This window comes from Pleuronectes platessa, chromosome 6 (assembly GCF_947347685.1).
Source record: "Pleuronectes platessa chromosome 6, fPlePla1.1, whole genome shotgun sequence".
Taxonomy (NCBI): Eukaryota; Metazoa; Chordata; class Actinopteri; order Pleuronectiformes; family Pleuronectidae; genus Pleuronectes; species Pleuronectes platessa.
This window is the reverse complement of record NC_070631.1, coordinates 21,252,712-21,275,617: the sequence shown is the minus strand read 5'-3', so window position 1 is coordinate 21,275,617 and position 22,906 is coordinate 21,252,712. Positions and strand designations below refer to the sequence as shown.

Sequence of the window (22,906 nt, the reverse complement as noted above, 5' to 3'; positions counted from 1 at the left end):
GTGTGGTGAGACATTGAGGACTGTGTGTTGCTCGAAATGTGAGGATTTGACAACAGGCAGTATCATTTGAGAGTCAAATTTAGAAAACATACCAGTGCAATACTGACAATGTTATTTAGAATAGTTGATGCTAGTTGTATTTATTGAATTCCGTGGGGTAATTATTGAATTGGTTGCTGAAACATTGCATAGGACTCTGTTAAGCCCCATGAGAGTCATAGACAAATGCTCATTTACAAAAATGAGCGCAATTCCTCATGTTAAGCAATCACACTGTGTGTAGCTGGATTTAGTTCGGGTCTTTAAGTTGCACGCTCTGCGTCAGCTGTTTACAACAGCATCTTTTGAGAAATGACTTTGATTGCTGGAATGTGTGAAATGACAATATAGTCCCGCACGACTACTGTTTGCTTTAGTTCGTTCACAGATGGATGGATGGATGGATGAATTAAGGCTACATTTTTAGTGCACTTCAGCAAAGAACTATTGGGGTGGTGGCATAAAACATAACCGACTTACAGTGAACACAAGAAAGTGTTTGATTGATAAGGCCAACTGAACATTTATTGGAAATACCTCTAATTTAGTAATATATTCTTTATGGCATGCACCAACAGGAATCTAATTTAATTTGTGTCTTAGTTTTTTTACGATTCTTTTAAGGCTATGGGGCTTCACTATTGTGACATTCAGTTTCTTTAGCTACATGGCAAAGCTATCATACGTCTTATAGTCATCCATATTACATATAAGTAACAATTTAAAAATGGTATACAATTCATACAAGCCACAAAAAAACATAAACCACCAAAAAGAGACTTGTTATTGAATCCTGACAGAGTTGGTATCAGTAAAGAAAAGGGTGGAATGATTTTCTGCATCCTGAGTTGCAGAAAATCATTCCTGAAGTCCCCTCACTGCAGAACTGTGGAACAGCACATACACATAATGCTACATAGTTCTCAGTGGATTTTGTATTTCGATTGACACACAGTTAGCAACTCAAAGCATTGAGTCAAAGAGTCTGGCAGAGCTTTTTAAAACGTACTTGTCTTCTATTCCCAACTATGTAGACAGCTCCTGTTTTATTTATTTGTTATTTTACCTGTCCATGAAGGTCTGCACCAGTGGTTCCCTGAGCTTTGCCACGACCCCTTGCTGTGCCATTTCATCAAGGTTCCTGGCCTTTACCATGTGTCAGACCGAGTTCCTGACATATATTGTTTGCTCAAGTATTCTTCACCAGCCCATGTCTGCAGTCCTCAGGAAATCCACTGCATAAGGGAACTCTTCAAACGCTACGTTTAACAGATGGAATAGCCATGGTTGCTCACAGAGTTTGCAGTTGAGGAAATATAATAGACTTGTGGCTTTCATTAGTGCTTCCAGATGTGGTGGCGGTGCGGGTGAGTGGAAGGTGCACAAAACAGGATTTGTGATGTCATGACAGATAACACGTCATTTGTCAAACGAGTGCGACAGATGTCATTAGGTGCATTTACTTTTCCCAATAAACACATTTGCTGAAAGAGGAAACGTTTATGTTGCTCCTTATTGAGGCAGGTTTCTTAGTTGGCTGGCAATGGTAAGAGTACCTCAGAATGATGGTTAAATGAGTTTTCATGAAGAAACACAATGGCACAGGGACACACTTCTCACCTAATAGCAGAGATTCCCCTGATTCAGTGTCCGTGTTTCCACTGGCTTGATTCCGCATCATTATAGTCTGTGTTTGTGGTTGAGGAGCTGGTGAGAGATCACAACCATATCTATTTGCTACTGATTTCTATTGGTTCATTGGTGCCTTCACAAAGATGGGTAGGATCTAGAAAGAACAACCTAGACATCTTGAGCTGTTTCCAGTCACTAACTCTGGAAAACTTCCAGACAATTGGGTCAGGACTTTACCTTTCGCATTTCAATATCGCGGCAGATTCTCCAGGTCAGATGCTTTAGCAATAGGACCATCTTCGGGGCGTTCAGGTTTGGGTTTGCGTCTGAGTGGAGCTTGCAGGAGGCGAAATATAATTTATTCACATCCTCATTTTCAACCTGAGGTATCTGTTTTATTTTTGTTATAAAAGTTATCAATATGCTTACTTGCTCAAGGTTACGTCCCAGCTGTGTTCTCACATGGGCTCCCTCAGGCATTCTCTAGAGTTTTAACTAAGGGGTTGCCAGGAAAGGAGAATGTCCGGAGCAAGTGACTCGGCCAATTGCGTTCTCTCAGCCACTCCAGATAATCTGAGTTCAGTGCATGTATGTAAGCTTTAATGAAGCACACAAATAGAATGGTAGTGACATTACAAAGTGAAGAGGAAAGAAAGGGGAAGAAAATTAGATTTTTTAATTAATTATGGCTAGTATTCAGATTCCCTTACGGTTTGCACACTTAAATGTGCTCTGGATTTAATTTTCAATGGAAAAAAATTGCAGATCAGTCTATACTTAGTAACCTCTAGTGACAAAGTAAAAATGTTTTATTCAAAATTCATTAAGAATCAAAAGCTCAAAGACAGTTGGCTGCTGCACTCCAAACTGTGGTCTTGTGCATGCCGTTGCTTTAATTATCCTCTGGAAGTGTATGGGATTTGGCTGGAGTGTTGGGGATAGTCACATTTTTAAATCAGTTTTATAATAAAATGTAATCTCCTTAATAGAAATAAATCTTAATAAGGGGTGCAATTACATTTTCTGAGGAGACAGTATCTCAACACATTCGAAGTTCCTTCCCAGAAAAAGGTCAGACATGAGACATACTATCTCCATGAATCTCCTGTGTATAATCATTTACGCGGAGGATGTGCTACATTACCATAGTATTTTGTTACTACAGTGATTTGAAAATGATGGATGTTCAGCAAGTACACGAGTCAAGCATTCTAGTTATATACTTAATTTATGGTGAGGTTGTTTCTCTTTGCCATTTGCCAGTCTTAATGACAATAGTACCTGCATCCACATGCTGTCATGTCCACATGTTAATCTCATCAAATGTTCTTTCCTAGTTTTTCTGTTTTTCCCCCTAATTTCCCTAATAGCTCGTCTTTGTTTTTGTCCTGTCTTGCAGCATCAACAACAAACTGCAGCAGCCTGAAGCGGCATCTGGGGTGCTGGAGTACGCCATGAAACATTTTGGGGAGCTGGTGAGCACTTGTTCTTTTCCTTGGGTCTTTTTTTTCCTCCAGTCAAAACAGGATACCCTATCTTATGTTGTATTCAGACTTGACACTGTAACTTTCTGTTAGCGCCCCTTAAATTGTTTTCCAACTAGCTAAACCCTTGCTACAGCCCAGTCCAATATCTTTTGGCAACATGTTTCATTGCCCAGTTAAATACATTCAATCAGGTTACTGTAACATTTCTACAAGACGCAGTAGAAAATAATTGCTGGATTTCTAACTTTATAGAGTTATAAAATCCAGCCTAGACAGAGTATAAAGCACATTGGCGTAGCTTTACATTTGTCCCTCAACTCGTTGACTTTCCTACAGGACTTACTTGTTTGTATTATGTTCTGTTATTAGTACCAATAGCATGGCTGCACACAAACCTAAACGTTTTGTTTTATGTGTGGCCTCTTGTCTACATTCACTTCTTCCCAGGGTATCCTTTCCTCCATACACACAATATAACTTGGAGTAAAGGGTCATTTGAGACTCATACCCCAGAACACCCTGTTCTGAATGTGCTGCACGTGGAAAAGCCATCTGCTATGTTGTTTAGTTGTCAAGGACAAAGAGCAGAATTATGGACTTCTTCATCCCATTGACATGATATCTGGATTTTCTTACACCTTTTTATTTCTCGCTGCTGTGTGTTTTTTTAGAAAATAAAACTTTGGACTACTTTGTGAAAAGGCTTCACAGTTTCATACCAAAAAGTAAAAACAGTAATTATTTTTTAATAGCAAGCGGTTTGTTCATTCCATAAAGAGCTTAATTTACTGTTATCATCTATGTGACTGTAGATGGGCCAAATATAAAGCCACAGAATATCACTCCTGAATGTCAGTATTGCAATAGTTTAACCTTATTCTTAAATATGCTGTATTAATAATATAATTTATTGACAGAGTTAAATCTTTAATATTCTTTTTTATTTCACCTCTGGAATCTTTCAGTCATGTAGAGGACTCCTCGGCCTTTGTGAAAACTCTTCAATATTTCATGTTCTCTGTTTATGAACTTGTCCCAGGTATTAAATAATGTATAAATGATAATTCAACTATATATATGACACGCTTTATGTATTGAGACCAAAATTAGGTATTACGAATAATGAACTATTCAAGTTGTTAATTAATTATTAACAAATGTTGTGTTCAGCTTGAACCTTATCTAGTTTGTCCCAGCTTTCCAAAATCAATCATAAAATTAATTATCAAACACTTTTTTTGCAATTTAGAATTACTTACTGAGAATTTACTTGACACGTGTAATTTATTCAATAAAAATTTAAAGGGCATTTGAGCAGCTGGAACACATTCCTTTGCCTTGGAGACATACACTCTACCCTGGTTAGCATATCGGCTCTATAGAGCTATTTTCTATCCTACAAATGGAAAGACTGCATCTGCTCAAACCTGGCACTGTTTACTGTTCCCCTGCATCCATAGGGACTCGGACCTGCCTGGCTGTATGAATGAGTGTTGTCCAATCTGATTGATCTATTCATGTGATTTTACTTTCCTCGTGGGAAATTATTGATGTTATTTGGCAATATGTAATACAGGTTTATTGTATTCTAAAATAATTGAAGAGTACATAAAACAGCCATTTAGGAAAGAAAGGAAAAAAAATTTGCAGCGATTAACTAAATATAACTAAATGCTCTGTGGTGTGAAAATGTAAAGTTCATGGCAATTTGTGGTTAGAAAAATCAACAAGTCATTAGAAATCCTCAATGTAGGGGCTGTGCCGTGTGATGACATGTATGCGGTCAGTGGTGGAAAGATGCAGTGACAAAACATAGAATAGAAAGCATTCACTTGATTTAAAGAAGGGGTTAATTTTAGCCAGACAAAAGTATTTCCCAGCCATTAGGACGCCCATGGTAAAGGTCTTTCCTTTTGCGTTTTGTAAACTGTATTTATGTTTCTCCGTAACGGCATGGTAAAAGTGAAAAGACTCAGTAAAAACAGTTTCACTGCCCAATCCAGGAACTTTGTTTATGAGGTAACAATTTGGAAAGCTTTACTGTGAGAGGGAAAGGTTGGAGCAATGTGAGAAGTGAACGTGTATACAGTATGTGTTTGTCTGTGTGTGTTTAATACATTTATATACAATAATCAAAGTTAGCTTTGGAAGCTGTTTGTAATTGGACAAGGAGCGTAGTTCCAAAGGTCTTTGCTCACACTCAAACTATTCATTAAATGAACAAATGAACAAAAAAATAAAAACTTGTTTGCCTGGTGATGAAGCACAGACAAAAGATCAGTGATAATCGTGTGGCCTTTATTAGTTTAATGGGCCGAGTTTCTTACTCGTTATTGTCTGTTTTTCCACCAGGAAATCCAAGCCACCTGGTATGAGAAGCTGCACGAGTGGGAAGATGCCCTGGTGGCATACGACAAGAAGATCGACATAAACAAAGAGGATCCAGAGCTCATCCTGGGCAGGATGCGCTGCTTGGAGGCCCTGGGAGAATGGTAGGTCTTTAGTCAAATCTGCTGTGATTTCCAGGCTACAACAACTTGTTTAAATCAGTGATTCCCCGCCAGGTCCCGGATTCACATATGTTTTAAAAATGCTGACCTGGCGTTCCTTTTTTTCGAACACAAACTGCTCTGGGCACATTGATATAAATAGGATTTCACTGATGTGATAAAAGAAAGAGCACATTTTAGTTCTTCAGTTCTTGCGCTCTAATGGATAGAGACAGCATCCGCGGGCTGTCGACTTGCTGTTCGCTCCTGATTCCCTCTTTTTTTTGCTCATAGTACATTTGCAGCCTTTTTCCTAATGATTCCTGTCATTAGCCCTTTGATGACTGAGCAAAAAGAGAGAAAACAGCTTCTTTCACTTGAATGATGTAATTTTACCAGGAAATGCATGAGCAGGTATCCAGCAGCAGTAAGAGGCGCCGCCACTCCAATGAAACCTCACAGCCCCACGGCCGGGGCTCATCTCCATGACGACGGCTCACCTTCAAAGAGAATCTTTAAGGGGAAAGAAAGTCACGAGATGTCTGAAGCATTTTCTAAATATGTGAAACGTCAAAGAATGATGACGCTAAGCAGATGTTGGTTTACTTATGTAACCTGACCATCCAAGTACCATTGTTGTATAAAGTATGATTCATTTCTTAAGAAAGTGATTCAATCATTTTACAAGAAAGTGATTCATCTAGAGAGGGTTTGTGTTTATGTTTGTGTGAGTGGATGAGTAAGACTGATTCAGTACAGCTGACTTGAGTCAGAGCATATTGTTCCCTGTTACGTTTAGGTATTGTACGGATCCTCCCTGTGCTAATCCAAAACTGCTGAGAGAAATTATTACAATACAATTAATGTTTATGACGGTTTAACTATTTCCTCCAAAAAAAGCGGGACATCCTGAAAAGGGTCTTTTGTCTAAGAAGTCCGATTGTCCATCATAAATTACCCAAAAATATCTCAACACTTGATTTAGAGTTATTCAGACGGCCTCACTTGAAACAAAAGGTGAAGCCAAAGCATCTTGAGCGCCCCCTGGTGTTTGGCTGTAGTATAAGTCGTAACCTCTTCCTCCTCGTCCGTAGTGGATGGGAGATGGACCAAACCAAAAAGTCAAAATACACATCAGTTACATTTTCGACGTTTCTGTCATTGTTCTAATCACAATGATGTTTGTTCAAGTGCTAATTTTTTCGGCTAAGTATGGTTTTTTAATTTGTTAATTATAGGGTTAATTATATATGTGATGCTATGAAAACGGGATGACACGTCATGGTTGACAGTTGAGACTGAGTTGCAATTGGTCGAGCATGTGTATCGGTGGGACTGTGATCTCCCCTGATCACTACTTCGACTCAAGATGATATATTTCACATCAGGGATACTTTGGATTCATTTCTGGACAGTGGGATGAAGTGGAGATGTGTCGTCCATCTTTATACACAGGCTACGATGTAAACACACAGATGCAAAAGGCCCTTCAGGTTGTTTTTCATGAAGCAGATTTTGACAAGATTTCAATGCAAAATACCGGGATGTCAACTCCTGCTACTCAGCACGCGCTGTGTTCCTATAGTATGATGTTAGTTGATTGATTTCCCTGCACAGCCACACAAGTGTTTCCAATTGTCAGTCTTCTGTTCCGGTTGAAGTTGGTTTGTTGATAGTGGGTGTTTTGTAATGTCAAGAAAAGCAGTATACTTTTTGCCTTTATTTGACAAATTGAGGAAATGTCATAAAAGTAGAGGGATTTGACTTGCAGCAAATGGTCTGCCGAGGTGGAAGTTGAATGGGCGACGTGTTGCCAATTTTAAATTTTGCCCCAACTATTAGCGGCTCTCGGATCCTGTCAACGGCATATACCAAAAAATAGCAAAGAGACATTTTTTCATTGCGCGTTCTCGGGTCTTGATATTGAGCTAGCTCTTGTGAACACTTTAGGGATTTCAGCCGTCAATACGGAAAACATTTTCACCGGTGCTTGTCCTAATGTGACAAATTCTGACATCAGTGATGGAAACCTACTATTACACCTTCAGCCACATTCACTCACACATGGACACATGGTCCCATTTGAACTGGTACAAGTAAACACAACGGGAGGGACGGAAATGCCAATCCAGCACAATTGGTATTCCACCTGTGAGTGGCCCAGTCTTGTCCAGTGTAGAGCCCCTAAAAACATGTTGATGCTAAATAAATGTCTCTTTCAAGCTCACAGAATTATTTTATACCCTTTTTAATAAAAATTCCAAAGATGTGAAATACGGTGGGCTGAGTCATAAAATGACTCAAACACATCTTACCACTCTTTCCATAGTTTTGGTCTGCTGTGGACACCTGGACGACTAGTGTACCGGAGCTTTCTGTACTTGTTGCTTTTGTGTTGTATGATAGCCAGGCAGCTGGAGAACGACTTCACTCCAACTGACCTCCATCCAAACCTGCCTCTCACTTTCTCTCTGTCTATCCCTCCCTCTCTGTCTCTTTCTCTGTCTCACTAAGTTAACTCCAGCGTTCTGTAAAACACATGCGGTGGGCTTTGTGGTCCTAGACAATACAGCACTGATTTTTCTTAATGAGAATTTAGTCATGGTTAGATACACGTGACCCCAACAGGGAACATCCATCTGTTTGCTGGGATACTTGATATTATGAGGCCGTTTGTGGAACGGTACACTGATTTAATATGTTCATCTTTAAGAAGAAACAAAGAAATAAATAATGGGGCAGATGTAATTGGTAAAAAAAAAAATACTATATCTCCAGTCAGTTTCTTTCTCATCCTGGGCCAAGAGGGCTTTGCTGTTCTGGTCAATGATTTCTTCAATTGTTGTTTAGTGCAGGGACAGTAAATGTACTGTCTTGGTATGTATATCTTATAATTATGACTTGTGGACGTCAGGAGAGCCTTTGTATCTGTTTAGAATAAAGTCTGGTACATTATTACATCACTTTAGCCCCGGGATGGGAAAATCAAGCAAAGATACAAGCACACGCACAAACAGACTGAAAGAGGAAGAGTTCTCAACTGACTGCATAGTCGTGGCAGAGTTCTGATAGCTTTACCTGGCAGAGTCTGCAATGCAGCTCATCTTCTTTTACTTTTTTGAAGGAGCTTCACATTCCTCCCAGATCTTTTTGATGGCTCTAGCATTTTTTGGCTTTGCATGTTTCTCCTGTTCGTACAGTAGCAACCAGTCTCATAGAGACAACACACATAACTTAAAGGCAACTGGTAGTAACGCGGATCGCAGTTACTAAACAGCTTTTATGTTCATTACTGCCACCTTCTGGTCATCATGACTCCCAACTTACTAAGACACGCATGTAAAAACAAGAACAATTATATTTTCGAAGAAAAGACCACATTAGCATAACCCATTTTTTTTACTATCACTTATTATTTATTAAAAAAGTCAAATCTATTTCATTGTGTAATGTCATCTGAAATGATCTGCAATCCCATGGTGTGTAAGAGCTGTGAGAAAAATTGCTGATATTTTCCATCCATTCATGCATTCATTGGGAGGAAGCCAGACTACTTTCTCCTGAAATATGCGAGGAAGCTGGAGTACTTCCTCCTGCCTCTACTCTCAACAAGTTGGGAAAATGTAGTTTAATCAGTTTTGTTACTACTACTTAAATACAGTTCTAAATTCACAACAATCAACCAGGAACATGCATTTCACTCTTTACCTTTTGACCAACTTCACAATGTTATACAGAATATTCTTCAATTTATTTATTTATCTGTAATATATCAGCCTGGTGGTGTCAGTGTGTTATCCCTGTGTTTGTGTGGGTTTTCTCCAGGTATTCTGGGTTCCTCCCACATTCTAAAGACATGCAGATTGGGGTTAGGTTTTCAAACAACTCTAATCCATTGTCTGATATGCAGATAATTTCAGATGGCATTACAAAATGAAAGCGTATAAGTCATTCCCATTATGCATTATGAACAAATGGCTTGTTAGTTGTCCATTTAGCCATTCTGCAGGTAGTGTAAACTATGATACTCTGCACTTTGTTACCCGATCTCAGCCCAGATCAGTTCTGAATTATATAAGTCATAACTGGGACCAGATTGGGATTTGCCTTTTAATATGAACTCTATGGTTAATGTTTTCCAGGGGCCAGTTACACCAGCAGTGCTGTGAGGAGTGGACGCTGGTGAGCGAGGAAACCCAGGCCAAGATGGCTCGTATGGCTGCTGCTGCCGCCTGGGGTCTAGGTAACCATTGATGTACCCTGTATCACATATGAACTTTCAGTTTACAGTAATTGCACAAACATGTTATAAGTTATATGATATATATGACATGAAACAATGGACAAAAAAGTAACAGTCAGAGAAGTCTTATTGAAAGGTTTGTGCATGATCATTTAGGGTCCTCTGTGTGACTCACTAAAACAGTGCAAGCAAACCAGGCAGCAATGAAAACAGTAACATCTCCTGCCAAGTCTCCCTCACATAACTACATGGGATTGGTTTCCAGTCATAACATTGACATATCATAACGTGCAATGGTGGAGAAAAGCAGGGACCACACTGCAGAAGCAACCCCTGAGGATTCTGGTCTGACTACTGAGGCTTTGACTTTCCAAACTCAATTGCGAGACCTGAGACGATACAGCCGACCTTTAAATCCTAAGATTTCGAACATCTTTTGCTGTCGTTCTTTGGAAGTGAAGTGACTTTAATCATTTACGTAATGGCAAGAGGAGGTGGAGTGTGGTTCACAGCAGCACTTACAGGCTGCTGAACTTCTATAAGCGTTTTGCCTTATCCTTTATCTGACTGATGTTTCTCCAGGGCACTGGGACAGCATGGAGGAGTACACGTGCATGATCCCAAGAGACACACACGATGGCGCTTTCTACAGGGCAGTGCTCGCCTTGCATCAGGACCTCTTCTCATTGGCCCAGCAGGTGGGTTACATCATCACACACAAATACACCCAATAGAGCATATTTCCTATCATTCAATGTACATTAAAGGCCTCGTATGTTTTTAAGAAGATATCACATAAAGACATGCCTCATAGGACTTTGCCCCGTGGCTTCTGGAATTCGAATTCATCTTCATAGCGAGGTTTGAAAAGCTAAAATCATTGGAAACTAACGCTGCAAAGACACATAAAAATGACTTTACGACTATTCCAGTCAGGATTGAATTCCCCCATCAGCGCAGAATTTTCATTAAAAGAAATCAAATGGAGCGTTTTTTTTAAATTCTTTTACAATGTCGTAGTTCTTCGGTGTGGAAATTTTATGTAACTCTAGAAATTGTAAATTATAAGAGCGTTCAGCCTCAAACAAATGAAGGGCCTGTTCGCTTCCTGTCTACCTGTCAACAAGGTCTGGTAGAGGTCAGGGTGGTGTTTTCCTCATTTGAGGAAGGTGGGGATCATACATGAGCTCATGCTCCCTGGAAACGGATTTGTTCAAGTTGGATGCCCACACGTCTAACAAACCCAAGCTGCAGCACCAACACCAGTAAACACCTGCTCCTCCATTTTCCCCTGGACTCATCTTACAAGTGGCTTTTTCACCACAAAGCCCCGGAGACTCGCTCTCTGTGCCCCCTCGACTCCTCAACCGCCTCCCGCCCCGCTCTCATTTGCAGATTGACTCCAGGTGTGGCCTGTAGAACTCTGCATCAGCTGAATAGGGAAAGCAGACTTTTGACTCTCGCTGACAATGAGGCCACTCACAATGAATGAAGCGGAATGAAAAGCAGATGGAGCGAGGGTGAAAGCTTAAATGTCAACATGAGCTCAGTCAAGTCTTCCGGATGGGGTGGGTAATCCTCGAACTCAAAACTTTGGATTCCATCGGGTAGTTTCCAGCCTCCGTAGCCCCAAACAGCCAGAGGTTTGCTCCAGGAGTGTTGGTGTGCATCTGTGTGAGGGTCAGGTTTCTCTGCTTTGTAAATCTCAGTGTTTGGTTGCAGCGATGATGTGTAGACGCAGATGTCGTGCTCCCTGATAGTGAAGCACCCTGCCGTGCCAAGATTCATGATGTATACAATCCACCAGAGTGCGTTTGATTTGTAAATTGTCATAGAGCCCTTCCTTTGACTTCACAGTACTTTTTGGGCTTTGTTTTGAGTTTCCATTAGTGGTTGATTTGGCTCAGCGTTTCACAAAGAGGCCGTCAAAGCCCACTTGAATGTAGAACGATATTACTGGACTTAAACCCTACATAAGAACACAGTTAAAACATTTATGTAAGAGGATTGGAGATTGGGTCATGGTTTGTTTTGTGCTGCTAGGAGCCAGACACTGCATTTATCAGGAGTCGTCTGGACTGCACATTTCCAATGAGGCCCTAGCACCAGTAACTCAGGAGTAAACATGTCCATAACTGAGTGGGGGCTGTAAAGACGTAGCCTCATTGTCACCTTGTCCTAACCACCCTCCTACTACCCCTCCTCTTGTTGTGCATGCCTGAAAAGGTGTTTTGGCACGCCATCACTCCTTTCCCTCCCCACGAAAAAAATAATTGGTGGGAGTGGGTCTGAAACAGCTGTGTCCTGGCCTTCTCAGTCATTCTCCCTCATTTTACCCTACCACAAATAACAGCTCCCTAAAAACATTGGCTATACTCGTGTCCCCGTTTGTCTCCTCTGCTGCACTGGATCAGGCGTTTCTATCAGTCGCTGTTTTTCCACCCATCAGGATTCTCACTTGTGATGGAACATTTCAATGCGGTGTCCTTGACTCCGGAGAAGTGTTGTCCTGGCAGGAAAAGTCAGGGATCTGGACTTTTTTTACTAATGACGCAGTAATATACAGTAATTCACCCAAAATAACAGGAAGGTAATAAAAAGGTCTTTGGTGTTCAGTTGAGCGTCATAAAAATTGTTCAGTACATCTTGGTCATGACGGGAACCATGACTAACAGTACCCATTCTGAATTATTCTTCTTGACTCTCCAGTCCCTCTTTTCTTTAAAGGTGTGTATGACATCCACAACCATGATTATATAACTTTCATACTGTCACTCTGAACAGTTCATCTACTTCTGCTCATAAAACACTTTGCATCAAGGCGTTTGATACACAAGCTGGATTTCGAGACCTGTGTCACTGTTGTTAGTACATAAGTAAAGACAGTGTTTGTTCATTTGAGTGTTTTAGTTCCCGGGATAAAGTCCAATCCTGGCTGGTCCTCAAGCAAGTTTGACATGGTGTAATGGCAATCTGGAGTCATGCCATCATTACATTATTGGGTAAATGGCATAATTGCAAATTTTTCAGCTTTACTGATGAGTTGCAGCCTCTTAAAGGAGGCAATTAAGTCAAATCATTAATATTCTGAGAAATTAAAGAAACATCTCACAATGTTTGGTCTTGAGCCGCACCAAAGTTCAGCGTCTTCTTTCCTGACCCACACTGCAGTCTTCCATCAAGTGTCATGGTTTTCGCGTAATCTTGCTTATAAACAAACAAACAAACAAATAGGCATGGTATGAACCCATAACCTCCTTGGTGAACGCACCAAAGAAAACGTGAGGTATTTGAGTGAGTGTTTTTTTTTTTTCTTACATTGTCATTGTTTTATTAATGTGTAATTGTAAACCTAAAGATCCATTGTGTGTTTTTGTCTGTAGTGTATTGACAAAGCAAGAGACCTCCTGGATGCGGAGCTGACGGCCATGGCTGGAGAGAGCTACAGTCGAGCCTACGGGGTAAGAGAAAATATTACAGCCCTGGCTTCAGTCTACTTTCTCATTTGTCATAGCGGTCATGTGCGAACGAAGAATGTCACAACAACAAAGTGCTGATTTATAGAAATGGATAGTCTCTGCTCTACACGCTATAGAAGTCCAAATCATAAATATTAATGCTTTCAACACAGCTTTGTATTCCATATTATTATCTGTTAACATGGAATTATCCTAACAACATTTCAAATCAGATGTGACAACAGCAGTGCTTCTGTCATACAGATGACGACAGTTACAGTAACCCTATCCCAATTTGTTTTTTATCCTGGTGGATTTTGATGCACACACTGTCTTTGTTCACCATGAGGACTGACAGCAGTCACGCATCAGCAGCCATCTAGACTTTGGATGTAGTTCCAAATGTCAGGTGTAAACCAGACCATCAAATGGAGATGCCTGACCTTTTCTGACAGATTCCTCACAGCAACGTCCAGTTGCTTGCTGGATTCATTCTGATGAATTTTCAAGCTGCTATGATGCTTTTCATATTGAGCAGACAGGAATTTTTTTCTCTATCAGGGCAATTTAAACTGTGATTTAACAATGAACGCCTGAATAAGAATGAGTGTGTGCATATGTGTGTTTGTTTTCTAGGCCATGGTATCTTGCCAGATGCTGTCAGAGCTCGAGGAGGTGATCCAGTACAAGCTGGTGCCAGAGAGGAGGGACATCATCAGGGAAACATGGTGGGAGAGGCTTCAGGTAACCATAGCACATGATATATGGACACGGACACGCACGGACACGCACGCACGCACACGCACGCACGCACACACACACACACACACTCAATCACGTGTGCAACTACAGATGCAATGTAAAGCAGATGTTGGAAAGGCTACTGTTACTAATGGGAAACATTTCAAGCCATACACCATCTGTACAGTCAGAGACATATGTGAATACCTCAGTGGGGCTTCTCCATCGAGTAGGTCTCTATGTGCACTTCTCGGTGGTTATTTAAAAAATTGTGAGTAATTTTAAAGGAGATTTGAAATGTAGTGGCATGTTGTGCTTAGGGGGCTTAGAAAAAACATCAAGTGAAGATCGGTAGTCCCCGCAGCCACATGGGGAACATATTATGGTTTCAAATTTGATACAGTTTAATGTATGTATTTGAGGTGGACCCCAGGGAGATAAGATTGGGCTTCATGGCACAGCTAATGGTGATGCTAATAAATAAACAAATTAAAAAAACAATCCTTCCAAACTAGGCCATTTGATGTTCAGTAGCAGTCTTAGAATTGTAGTTACATCAACAAAGAAAAATGAAGCAGGAAAAATATTTGGTTGCAGTGTGTTATTAGAACTGACCTTTCCAAACACGGCTACACACCAAAAACACTTCTGATCAAAGTTGCCTTTGCCAGCTTGAAATGACCTTTGTAGGAAAACTCAGGGAAAAAATTGACTCATTATGTGCAAACCCATCCAGCCCCTGTGCTTCCCAAGACTGATTATGATTACTACTATTATCTTTATTAATTGTGAATTACAGAGTTGTACATGCTGTTAAATGAGACATGAGGACGTGTGGAACAACCACAAATCCACAAGTGGTTTGGAAATATATGCCGCTCGCCAAGTCTTTGGAACGTGAGACAAATGCCATCCGATCTACGATAATACTGTTGAAGTTCATCTTTTCCACGTTGGCCCTTTCACAGCTGAATGAAAATGTGATTATTTGAAATGACTCAGCCTTGTACATGCACTTTGAAGGAAAAGTTTTCAGTCAGGCATATAAACTACAAACTTTTGATCTGCTTTTTATCATCCCTGATTGTATTATACATGCCGTATTATGCTCAATTTAATGCAGCATGTATAATGCTACTTACTCTCATTCCCTGTGAGCATTCCTCCTGCTCACATTTTTCTGACATTAAGGAAAATCCTCATCGACAAAGTATAATAACCATCCTTCACCTTACCCACTGCTCAACACCATTGTGTTCATTTGCAATCTGTCATCCTAAAATGCTCCATCAAACTTAATGTTGGCATTGACTCTGCATAACAAATAGCATTGTTCTCTCCATGAAACAACCAAGGAGAGAAGAGAATTCTCTTGTGTTTTCAAAGTTTGATATTAGTCAGCACGGAGACCATGTTAAAGACTAAAACCTCTGTTCTCTTTGAAACTGTTGTATTTGTGTTGATTGGTTTTTACCTGGCTGTCAACATGCACTTATCTCCCACAGACTGTCTTGTGACATTTCAAAGGTTTCTACAAAATTAGAACAACCAATTTAATGGAAAACATACACACACCTGTGCAGTAAAATGTGGAGACTTTTGATCATCTTGACTTGTTCCATTCATAAAACGGAGGTTGGTTCGAGGGGGTATTTGGGATCAAGAGGGGTCTTTCAGAGCAAACAGACTGGGCCCATAATGGCAGCACCAAAGCTTGGGCTACAGTACTTGACAGGTTCGTCCTCGTCTGATTTATTTGAGGCTGACCTCACACATCTGTCGGGGAGTCGCGGTTCCTGTCTTTTACTCTTTCTTCCTCGAACAGTCTCTTCTCCATCAAAGGGGTTAGATGTAAGTGTGCATTGAACTCCCCATTGATTTTTGTTCATGTCTGGAATGAGTGAGATCATACACTTTTTTTCATGTCACAACCAACCAACTCAGCCCTAGCTAGCAGTTTGATACTTTGAGACCCTGTTGTGTTTCCTTATTTCCTCTAGAGGCAGATCATGTGACATTTTAACTCTTTGGGGGAAAAAGTCATACATTTGTGTGTATCTTTATTGGACATTTATTAACCAACCCTCAGAGCCATGTGACAGTAGAACAGTCAGTCAGTGTTTTAAGGCACCTCCTAGGCTTTTCCTAGGTTTGCTTCCTAAGGGTTTCCTAAGGACCCAGTCATGCTGCCATTCATAGTGCCCTTGTGTTAGTGCTGCCTTGCCGCCTGACAGCCTATTTTGTATTTTTGCACCGGTGGTGTTGCTGAGAGTATCATAAGTTAGACCTGTTAGTCCATCTGACAAATCTGTTGAGAATGCCATGACGTCCAGCTGCCCTGTTGACCCTGCGACAGTCTTGTCTGTGTCCTCTGTCAAGCCTTCACAGGCATTGGGTGGCATGTCCCAAGTTCATGTGAGACAGTTTATTGGGTGTTGCCTTCGTACAGCAGCGCAGGTTATGTTTTACCTCTTGGCTCTCTTCATCTGCTTCCATATCCTTGTCAAGAGTCCAAGACATCCTGGGAAGCTCAGCGATCTTTCTGACAGCTTGTATATATGTAGCTGTTTTCAGTGAAGTCTTACTCTGTGAGTTACCTTTTTATTACCATTATGATGGTAATATACAGCACCACCTCCTGCAGATAAATGGCCCTAATGATCCTTTATATTCTGTAGTAGCAGTTCCAAATACTTTGCGGCCTTTGTACAGACTCAGGGTTTTGTAAGTCATCAACTAAGAATCAACATTTACTTGCGAGGCTTAGTTTACTTGTATTGCGGCAGAAGAGTGGTATGTTAATCAACGCTTTGATGTCTGCAAAGTAGAGCCTCTATGAGCCTGTCACAGTCATGTCGGTCTCTGTGTACAGTTTTGCCGATATGCACCAGAATTGAAGTTGTATTTATTTTGTTGTATTTGTGGTAAATATCAATCCTCTATTACATTTATTTTTTCATATGGGTTTAATTATGACAAATATATATAATTTTTTATGTTTTTATCAGCCAATAAAAATCTTAATCTGATAATTCCTGGTCCCTAATATTGTGATCAGCATCGACCCCCAAAATGTCATATTTGTCAGGCTGTAAGCTAAATGGCCTATTTCATATGAAACTTGTTTGCTGTTCTTAAATAGAATAAGAGAATTGTGTGTATGTGGGAATATGGGAAGAAGAAGACCACATGATAAATAGTTGTTACTTTAAATTATGTTGGGTGAACTGGATAATTTGGTACTGCCCATAGCCTCTTATTCTGTCATGTTAAATCTACTCCAGAAACTGTTGTGGGTTTTTTTCCAGCCCCAGATTCCAACAGCATATTAATATTTTTTGCATGGACATACTTTTGCCATCTAAGGAAGTACAGGAGGTTGAAAAGGGACTATGAAATACAAAAATACAAAAGACAAAGATAGATTGAATTATCTTTGAAGGTAGTCGATAGTTCTACTTTCATTATTTGTATAACCACGTGTCTGAAATTCATATAAAATTGTAAAGACTGTTATTCAGCACAAAGTTTTGCTTTGTGATTACTCCAATGTTGTTTGTGCTTCCTGCTGCTGCAGCACTTTGTTACATCATGACCATGAGGGTGAGGTTGGGGTTTAGAGAATATTTAATAGAGCATTTCTGCTAATGGACTTTACAAACCTATTTAAAATGACCTCTGTGGGTGTGTGCATGTGTGTGTTTTTCTTTTTTCTGACACATGTGGGCACTCACGTGTGGGCATGTTAACAACAGACACCATTTGTAGAAACACGTGTGTTCATTCTCTCGAGTTAACAAGTATAGGTGCCTTTCTTTGAAGGGAGGAACAAAAGCATGAGGCGTTTTACTCATCGTCCCTTGTTTTTTTGTCTGTTATTCCCTCCAGGGTTGTCAGCGTATTGTGGAGGACTGGCAGAGGATCCTGATGGTCCGATCGCTGGTCATCAGCCCCCACGAAGACATGAGAACGTGGCTGAAGTACGCCAGCCTCTGTGGCAGGAGTGGACGCCTGGTCAGTACATTCAGTGGAAGGCAACAAAACTAAAAAAACAATAATAACCTGGATCAAGCTGTGAAGCTCCTATGCAGGATTTTAAAAACATCTGATTTAGTTATAGTTTCATTAATGTGAAAACATCCTTAAAATAGGTTTTACTGTTTCGCATTTAGGAAAAGGAGATCCTGCTCTCAATAAAATACAGTAAACAGTAAATTTCCCCAACAAACATTTAAAATTAAACACCACTGCAGTATAATATGACATTATGTATTGTCCTAAGAGTCTATGAATCCTGGCCCACGATCATTCATTCTATAATTAATTGATTTCCCATAGCATTCAGGAGGAATAAATCAGAGCTGATTATATGAGTCTTGTCAAACGGAAAAGGGAAGTTGAGCTCTCACAAAGTCAAGTGTGGCCATGAACTCCAGCCATGAAATTGAACTTCAGTTCAACCTGTTTTAAGTTGGCACTAATGAAAGTAGAGCAGCCCTCTCAATCAACCTGTTTAGAAACCTGAACCCGAAATATCTTCTCAATTTAAATGGTGCAATTTTCCTTTCCTCTGCTTTCTTTTTTTTTTTAACACACAGGGTGACAGTCACCAACAATGATATCATTTAAAAAAGAGATGTGATTACTAGCAGTTGGAAAAAATTACCCCACTAAGATATTATACCTTGTGGAGTCGTGAGGTTACATTTTCTTGCCCCCCCCCTTTCTTTTCCTTTATCGGATAATCTGTAGTCTGCAGTCTGTGTATCGTCATGGGGTTAGGGTTAGGGTTAGGGTTAACAGTTGTCTAACTGTCTTCTTTTTGAACTTTAAACCTTCTAACCATTATTTTGCCCTTTGACCTCTGTTGCACTCTTCATCCCTTCAGGCACTGGCCCATAAGACCCTGGTGCTCCTTCTTGGCGTCGACCCCTCCAAGCAACTTGATCACCCGCTGCCCACAGCCCACCCACATGTCACCTACGCTTATATGAAGTACATGTGGAAGAGTGCCCGCAAAGTAGGAGCCAACAGACCATTGCTGGTTTGAAATTGAGACCATTTTTAATACATATTGTGATTTGTTCTTCATAGTTTGCAGCTTTGAAATTAATTTAATGTTGAGAAAGAGAAACATCATAAGAAATATCAACACCAACCATCAGCATCTGTAAAAGGAATTGACATTTTAGAATACTGAGCAGGGTGACTACATAATATCAGTATAATAAAGCTCAATGACTCTCTTCTACTCCAGCTGATTGGACCAATTAATTGTAGTTGCTCCCCTTCTCCACAGAATCTCCCACAAGTGATGTGCAAAAAGGCTCATGCAGGGTTACATGTAACACCCACCAGGGTGCAGTTTGGACTATTTGGTAAAGATCTGTAATAAATATTAGTTTTAAGAAGAAACAAAAAACATATTTTCAAGAAACTTTTGTTATTGCAGTCAGTAGTTTAAAGCTAACTTTGAGATACAAATGTGAAACATTTCATACAAACCCTGTAAAAACACACATGAAAACAATGTGGAATGAATTGCTTGTAGAGTTGAACCTGCAGAGGATTATAACCTGAATCTGCAGCTCCACTCTGCTTTACAGAAAAAGATAGTGAGTTGCATCCAATTTTGTTATGGCCTGAGCACCAATTTTATTGTTTTTGATCATAGTAACTGAACTTACACTGTCAAAGCTTCAGCAGGCAGCTGTTTTCAGTGAAAAAGCTAAAAAAAAAACAGAGTACGTTACTTGCTCAGCAACAAACAAGAAGCTGGTGGACATAGTGGAACATTTAGCAGCTAAAGAGCCAGATATTTCCCTCGGGAGCTGGTAGACACTAAAAACAGAGGGGTAAGTTATTGCAGGTATAAATCAGCCCGTTAATGAGATGAACCCTGGCTGTTATATTTATTTGTGAATTTCCCTAATAAGTAAATTGTTGTACGTGCAGGTCTATAAATATAAACCTGTGATTTGGCTGACTTTAAGGGAGTGATTTGCATGTTGTCTAAAAACAGCCGATCCAGATGATGATGCGGAGGAAAGAAGTTAAGTGCAGTTAGAGTCAGATTGAAGTCACAGCAGATCTCAAGTGAATATATCAGGGTTCCTACGGTCATGAAAAACCTGGAAAAGTCATGGAATTTTTAAATGTGTTTTATCCAGGCCTGGAAAAGTCATGGAAAAAAATCAACTCAGATGTTACATTTAAATTAATGTTAATATTTATCTTTTGTTTCCATGGTAGCGTTGGTTGAAGTGAGCCTCATTTTGTTTTGTTCAGAAAGATCAGTCCTGTATGTGCATTCAAAACATAGACACATTCCACTTTTCAGCTGTGGTGACATTAAACTGTATGTTTCACACTACGTATTACCAGAGCTGTTTGGAAATCAGACACACACACACACACACACACACACACACACACACACACACACACACACACACACACACACACACACACACACACACACACACACACTTTCACATATAGTATATATACCCCCCAGGCACACATAAACATACACATATATTACCAGGTGTTGAATAACTATTGTGGCTCCAGAGTGCAGGTCTCATTAGGGGACTTAGGTAAGTGTCAGTGCAAGCTTTGCTGTTGTCAGGGCCAGCTGCACTGCTCACCAGACGAATCAGAATTTTAAAATACACACACACACACACACACACACACACACACACACACACACACACACACACACACAGACACGCACACATGAACACACTGTGTAGAATGCTTGCTACGACTTGCCATGATTGGAATCTTCCACTTGTATTAGACAATTTGTCGTTGTTACTGAACATATCTGATCCAGTCAAATAATGAAATCATATTCCAACGAGTAATTTTAAACTTCTACATGTAAACTTAACTGGAAGCTCATAAAAAGTAAAGAAAAATGCTGACCACAGCAGCTATGCATCTGTCAGTATCCCAGATCTGTGCAAGCAGCTTTGTATGTAGCACAGATTGAATGCTTTACAGAGGTCCTCACTGTTTTAACTAAAAAGCTCAATCTGTATGTGCTTACCTGCATCAAACAGGATAGTTAAATTATAGTCTATTGATCTACAGAAATTTAACAACTATAGTCGATCAAAAGCTATTCTCATTTCTAAAAACAATTGTGCTAGTCAACTATTCACTTTTAATCATGTATCACATGCTAATATTTAATTCAGACTAATTCCAGGCACCACAGACAAACACACTTCTCTGAGTGACACCAAGCCTTTCCCTGCATTTATTTTGTACTCCCTCAGATTGATGCCTTTCAGCACATGCAGCACTTTGTGCAAGGGATGCAACAGCAGGCCCAGCACGCCATTGCAGCCGAGGACCAGCAGCACAAGCAGGAGGTCCACAAACTGATGGCCAGGTCTGTCTGTCTCTTTTCAGGAAACACAGTAGCAGCAGTTATGAACAGTACAATGAATGATGGCCGAACTCCATGTAGCGGCTTCACTTCCCTGGTATTGTGCATGTTGGCTCACTGTCGCACTGTCATGAAAGGGAATGGTGCTAATGCTAATGTGATTAAAACACAGTGGAATTTCCTTGCTATGACAAGGCATTATGAGGTTGGATTAAGGTGACTATCAAGTGTCTACATACCTTTCCAGAGTTTTTCTGTTTAAATATGTCTCGGCCCAGGCATTAGCTTCAGCTGGAGGTATTATTGTTCAAATTGAACATCCTTCTATCGATCCCATTCTCGTGAATACCTGATTCCAAGAACACTTTAAGGGAGTTTCTTCAAATATCCTTCACTTATATTTACTTGCAATTGAGGATGAACTGATTCAATTTTAGTGGTCAAAGGTCACTGTGAGCTCACAGACATATATTTGGACATAACTCATGAATAGTGTTAATTATAACAAAAAATAACAATACACACTTAATACATTGCATTATTTTTTTCTTTATAGTCTTCACTAAAAATACTCTAGACAGACATTGATGTAAACTGCAACTTAGAGGGATAGTTCACCCAATAATAATAATTCACTCTATCTATTCACCAGTATGCCGATGGAGGGACAGGTGAGGTGTTTGAGTCTACAAAACCCTTTGGGGGTTTCAGGGGTAAACAGAGTTCCAGCCAAATCCAATACAATTGAAGTAACTGGTGAACAATTCCTCAAACGTAGAAAAGAAAAGAAAAATATAAATTCAGAAAAAATATCATATTTTCATAAACCTGTCCCTTTGCAGTCTGTTGAAACACGTAATTGTTTCCATTGCAAAGATATAATAAAAATGCCAATCCAATCATTAATTTCAGGTTTTTCTTGTTTCAGTTAATTTTTAGGAATCCAATTTTATTTTCCAGCAACCTGGTAACCTGGCAATCTGAAGGCAAAACTCCCAAATAGAGGGACTCCAAATTAAATGGAATTTTAAACTGGACAACTTTTCTCAAACTTCCTGCCAGAGTGGGCCTAACATTGAGCTAGAGCAGGTTATATGATAATGTTTTGCTTCAGAGGACAATTTAGTAAAATGAGTCTTGGACCAGAGTAAATAACAACCTGATAAAGACACTTCAACAGTCTAACCTTTATCATTACAAAGTCTTAATCCATACATTCATAATGCAATTAATACAACAGTCCGTGTGACCCTTATATAGGAGTAACCTGAATACTTATACATTAAGTTAATGCAGATGGACCAGAGGAAGCAGATCATTGCTATTCACTTTACAAGAAGTGTAGGTGATTGCTGAAAATGCCACTGTAGCAATAGATGTACATTTACAGTACAGTTATTTTTACTATTATCTAT

The 22,906-nt window shown here is 39.9% G+C and overlaps 1 protein-coding gene across 2 annotated transcripts in view; it reads left to right on the top strand.

Moving 5' to 3' along the window:
• Nucleotides 1-22,906, top strand: part of mtor (mechanistic target of rapamycin kinase) — a 90,958-nt gene that overhangs the window by 46,768 nt on the left and 21,284 nt on the right. For both annotated transcript variants that reach the window (XM_053424464.1, XM_053424463.1), the window contains exons 29-37: nucleotides 3,071-3,146; nucleotides 5,511-5,650; nucleotides 9,790-9,890; nucleotides 10,473-10,588; nucleotides 13,274-13,351; nucleotides 13,985-14,092; nucleotides 17,978-18,103; nucleotides 18,978-19,109; nucleotides 21,379-21,494. In XM_053424464.1, the coding sequence (XP_053280439.1) occupies nucleotides 3,071-3,146; nucleotides 5,511-5,650; nucleotides 9,790-9,890; nucleotides 10,473-10,588; nucleotides 13,274-13,351; nucleotides 13,985-14,092; nucleotides 17,978-18,103; nucleotides 18,978-19,109; nucleotides 21,379-21,494 (993 nt within the window). The remainder of the gene's footprint in view (nucleotides 1-3,070; nucleotides 3,147-5,510; nucleotides 5,651-9,789; nucleotides 9,891-10,472; nucleotides 10,589-13,273; nucleotides 13,352-13,984; nucleotides 14,093-17,977; nucleotides 18,104-18,977; nucleotides 19,110-21,378; nucleotides 21,495-22,906) is intronic.